At 32.3% G+C, this 3,752-nt stretch overlaps 1 protein-coding gene across 1 annotated transcript; it reads left to right on the top strand.

The window, feature by feature from the left end:
- Positions 1-510: 510 nt before the first annotated feature.
- Positions 511-1,748, top strand: LOC102578598 (LOB domain-containing protein 15). The gene is made up of 3 exons (XM_006361257.2): positions 511-759; positions 921-1,176; positions 1,262-1,748. The coding sequence occupies exons 1-3, from the start codon at positions 746-748 to the stop codon at positions 1,628-1,630; spliced, it is 639 nt and encodes a 212-aa protein (XP_006361319.1). The 5' UTR covers positions 511-745; the 3' UTR covers positions 1,631-1,748.
- Positions 1,749-3,752: the final 2,004 nt, after the last annotated feature.

Below are 3,752 nucleotides of genomic sequence, written 5' to 3' on the forward strand. Positions count from 1 at the left end.
ATGTAATTTTTTTAGTATTAATGAAATAATAACTATAACATATTTACTAATAAACACCCTACTCGATCTTAATTTTTCCTATCTTTCTAATACATAAATGTGCCCTTAAATTTGGCTTCAACTAGTATTTATGCTTTTCAACTTTAGGTATACGCAAGTAACACTTAAACTTGTATAAAATTGAACAAATAGACATATTAATTTCATCTTACGTGGTGTCCTACATGACAATTTTGTATCATATGTGACATCTTATCTGTATTATAGGACACATGTGTCTATTTATTCAATTTTATTGAAGTAATTATTTATGCACAACCGAAATTGAAGGATATAAATTCCAAAAGGACATATTGCCTTCTTATGTCATTGAGGGAGTTTAGTGTGATGATTGAGTAAATCCTATATATGAAGTGAATCCTCGTACATCAGCCAGAGAGGGCCACAACTAGTTATGAACAAAAAGGAATTCTTGGCCACTTCATTAATTATATTATTACTGGGGTCTTATTATTAGTCAGTTTGTATATATCAAAAAGTAGTAGTATACTCTGGACCAACTTTTTATTGTATTTCTTGCCTTTTAAGCACTCTTTTGTACCCCTCCCTAGCTACCCCCAAATCTCACACTAATATTTCTTCATTCTTCCTCCAATCCAAACACTTCCTTCCTCTCTTCTTTCCCTTTTTCCTCTCTGCTTAAATCTACTTTAGCTTTAGCTCCGTATACAGATAGTATGCCTGAATGTCAAGAGAAAGGTATATATTCATCAACCACCTTATGCTTTTTTAACACACAAAAATTTAATTTCTTCTACAAGAATCGCGTAGATGTATGTTTTTAGTACTAAAGCATTGATGAATTTGTTAACGAAATACTTCTAGTGTTTAACTTCTTTACAATATAATATTGATGTCAGGGAGCGATATGAGGAGATAGGTAAAAAAATAAAGAGGGAAGCAGATGAGTACTCGCAGATGGGAAGAAGATATATGTTGGTGCCTCCAGGAAACACAAGCTTAAATACTGTAACGCCTTGTGCTGCCTGTAAGCTTTTGAGACGTCGTTGTGCTCAAGAATGTCCATTTTCTCCATATTTTTCCCCTCATGAACCTCAAAAGTTTGCTTCTGTTCACAAGGTTTTTGGTGCTAGTAATGTTTCCAAGATGCTAATGGTAAGTACCACCAATTCATGATGTTATTTAAACCGTTAAAAAAAGAAGAAGAGATGTTATGTTTATTTAATAATTATATATTCAGGAAGTACCTGAGAGCCAAAGAGCAGATACAGCAAATAGCTTAGTTTATGAAGCAAATGTAAGGTTAAGAGATCCCGTGTACGGGTGCATGGGAGCGATTTCTTCTCTACAACAGCAAGTTCAAGCATTACAAGCGGAGCTGAATGTTATTAGAGCGGAGATAATAAAGTACAACACGACTACACTCATTCCGTCTTCTCATATCACATCATTGCTATCTTCTGGAGCTGTATCCATCGCCACAGTACCGCCACCATTAACAATTCTACCTTCTTCTACTCATGATGCAACCATGTACACTCAACCGTCTACAACCACCACTGAATTTAGCAACATATCCAGTGAGAATAATATATCCTATTTTGGCTAAATTTGTTTATTATTCATAATGCAAATTTAAGTACAATAAGCAATAAATTGTTTAATGGCACAATTATAAGATTATCATACCCATGTTCTGTTACAATTATTTTCCTTTTTAATCACTACGTACTATAAAGAAAGTGAAAGATTAAATTCATCTTTTATGTCATTTTTGTGTTTCTTTCTTAATGGTTATATTAATTCTACTGACAGTGAGTTTTCCTAGCATGCACCATTGATCATTAGCACATATAATTAAGTCATAACATCCTCTAGTATCTCTGATAACATTTTCATTACACTAGGAAATGTGAAGGACAAATTTCTACTGATAATTGAACCCCTACCTATTGTGTGGAAACTACTATTAATACCACTAGACTGTAAGACTTGGCTTCCTCTTCAACATTCATATAACTATAAATATTTTTCGTTTAATTCATGCTCTTTTTTTCTAGTATGGGAGTTAACCCCATGATAGTCACACAAAGTTAAAGTAAGAATGAATAGTTGTTCCAGAGCTACTAGAGAGAGATTCTTTGATCAGAAATAATTCGATTCAGATGGAGGATATTTATCCAGAAGTTTTCGCAACTCAAAATCCTTACAATTTTCCTTTTATATAAATGTACGTCAAAAATTAGTTGATCTTGTTATTAAATGATGTTCATTACTTTTTCTTGGTTTAGAATAATATTTGCAATTTTAAGATATATAATCATTGAAGAAAATTGTATATATAATGGTATAGGTACATATATAGGAATCTATTAATCAAGCTTGTTTTGACATTTTAAGGTGCTTTCTCATCTAATCTAAATTATATGTTGAAGATTTGAAAGGGAAAAAAACTGATTAGTAACAGTAACAATGATCATAAGGTGTGTTAATTAATTGAGTTTTAGAAAAGTTAAAAGTAAATAAATACGAAAATGTAGTTGAATTGTTAGCTGGTCAGTAGTCCTGCCAGCTAATTTTGTCTTTTGTATAATTATGGTGTTCCTTGGCGTGTGGAGTTCAATATGCATTAAGAGGAAGGCGAAGGAACCCTTTAATAATAATGTAAACAAACTTATAGGGAACTTCATTCCCTTCGCTCTCTTTTAATTTATTTTTTTATTTTATTTTTTAAAATTGGGGGTAGGAGAAGGGGTAAATAGTTGAATTGTACTTATAGGGTACAATGTGGGGAACCGAACCCTCATCAATAAAGTGTGAGTTCAGGTAGTCAACCAACTCAGTTACTAAGACTCCCGCTCTTTTAATTTATTATATTCTCTTCCAAAAGAAAAAAAAGTTTGTGGTGGGGGAGGCTTCTTCATGAACTCACCATATTACAAATGTAATACAAAGACGAAATTCAATGTCTCACTCATCTAAGTCTCTTTCAAGAGTGTATAAAACCAATGCAGAGAATTGATGGAATTTGGTCTAAGGTCATGGTTGCTTAAGATGTTGGCATCTTACTTGTCTTTACATTCATTTCCCCATTGAAAAATAATTCTTAATTTATAGCTTTACTTCTCCCAAAGTCTCATCTTTAGTGACTCTTATGAGGCAAGTTGTGGAAGGAAACTGCTTTGAAACATTCCATCACCAATTTTTAAAACAACAAAAGCAAATGGTCAAGTACGCCAAGTTAATCCCCTCCCCACGTGAAGTTACTTTAATTTATTAAGCTACAATTTATGGCTAAAATGTATGATCAACCTTAATATCTACTCAAGCTTTTGCAAAAATCTAGTAAAGCATGTTCTCTTATGCAATTCAGTGATAAAGTAATCATTAAGGGGTTGTTTCGTAAATAAGAATAGTGTTGAATAAGGTGTATTAGTAATATTAGAGCAGTACAATGCGGTATTAGTTATGCTAAAATTATTTCTTATGCAATGTTTCGTTTGATGAATTAAAAATTATTCCACATATTGTTTACAAAATGCCCTCCATAAATACTGTGAAATGGATATGGAAAAGGTTTTGAGGCCAATTGTGTCTTTACCATGCTAATGCATGTCCTTACATTGCTAACACCATAGTTTGACATATACCAAATAGCATTAAGTATACATGAATAAAAAAAGTTTATGAAATAAGTAAACTACTAATAATACACGAAGCTAATGCATGCA

The sequence above is a fragment of the Solanum tuberosum genome, unplaced genomic scaffold (assembly GCF_000226075.1).
Source record: "Solanum tuberosum cultivar DM 1-3 516 R44 unplaced genomic scaffold, SolTub_3.0 scf00349, whole genome shotgun sequence".
NCBI classification, from domain to species: Eukaryota; Viridiplantae; Streptophyta; class Magnoliopsida; order Solanales; family Solanaceae; genus Solanum; species Solanum tuberosum.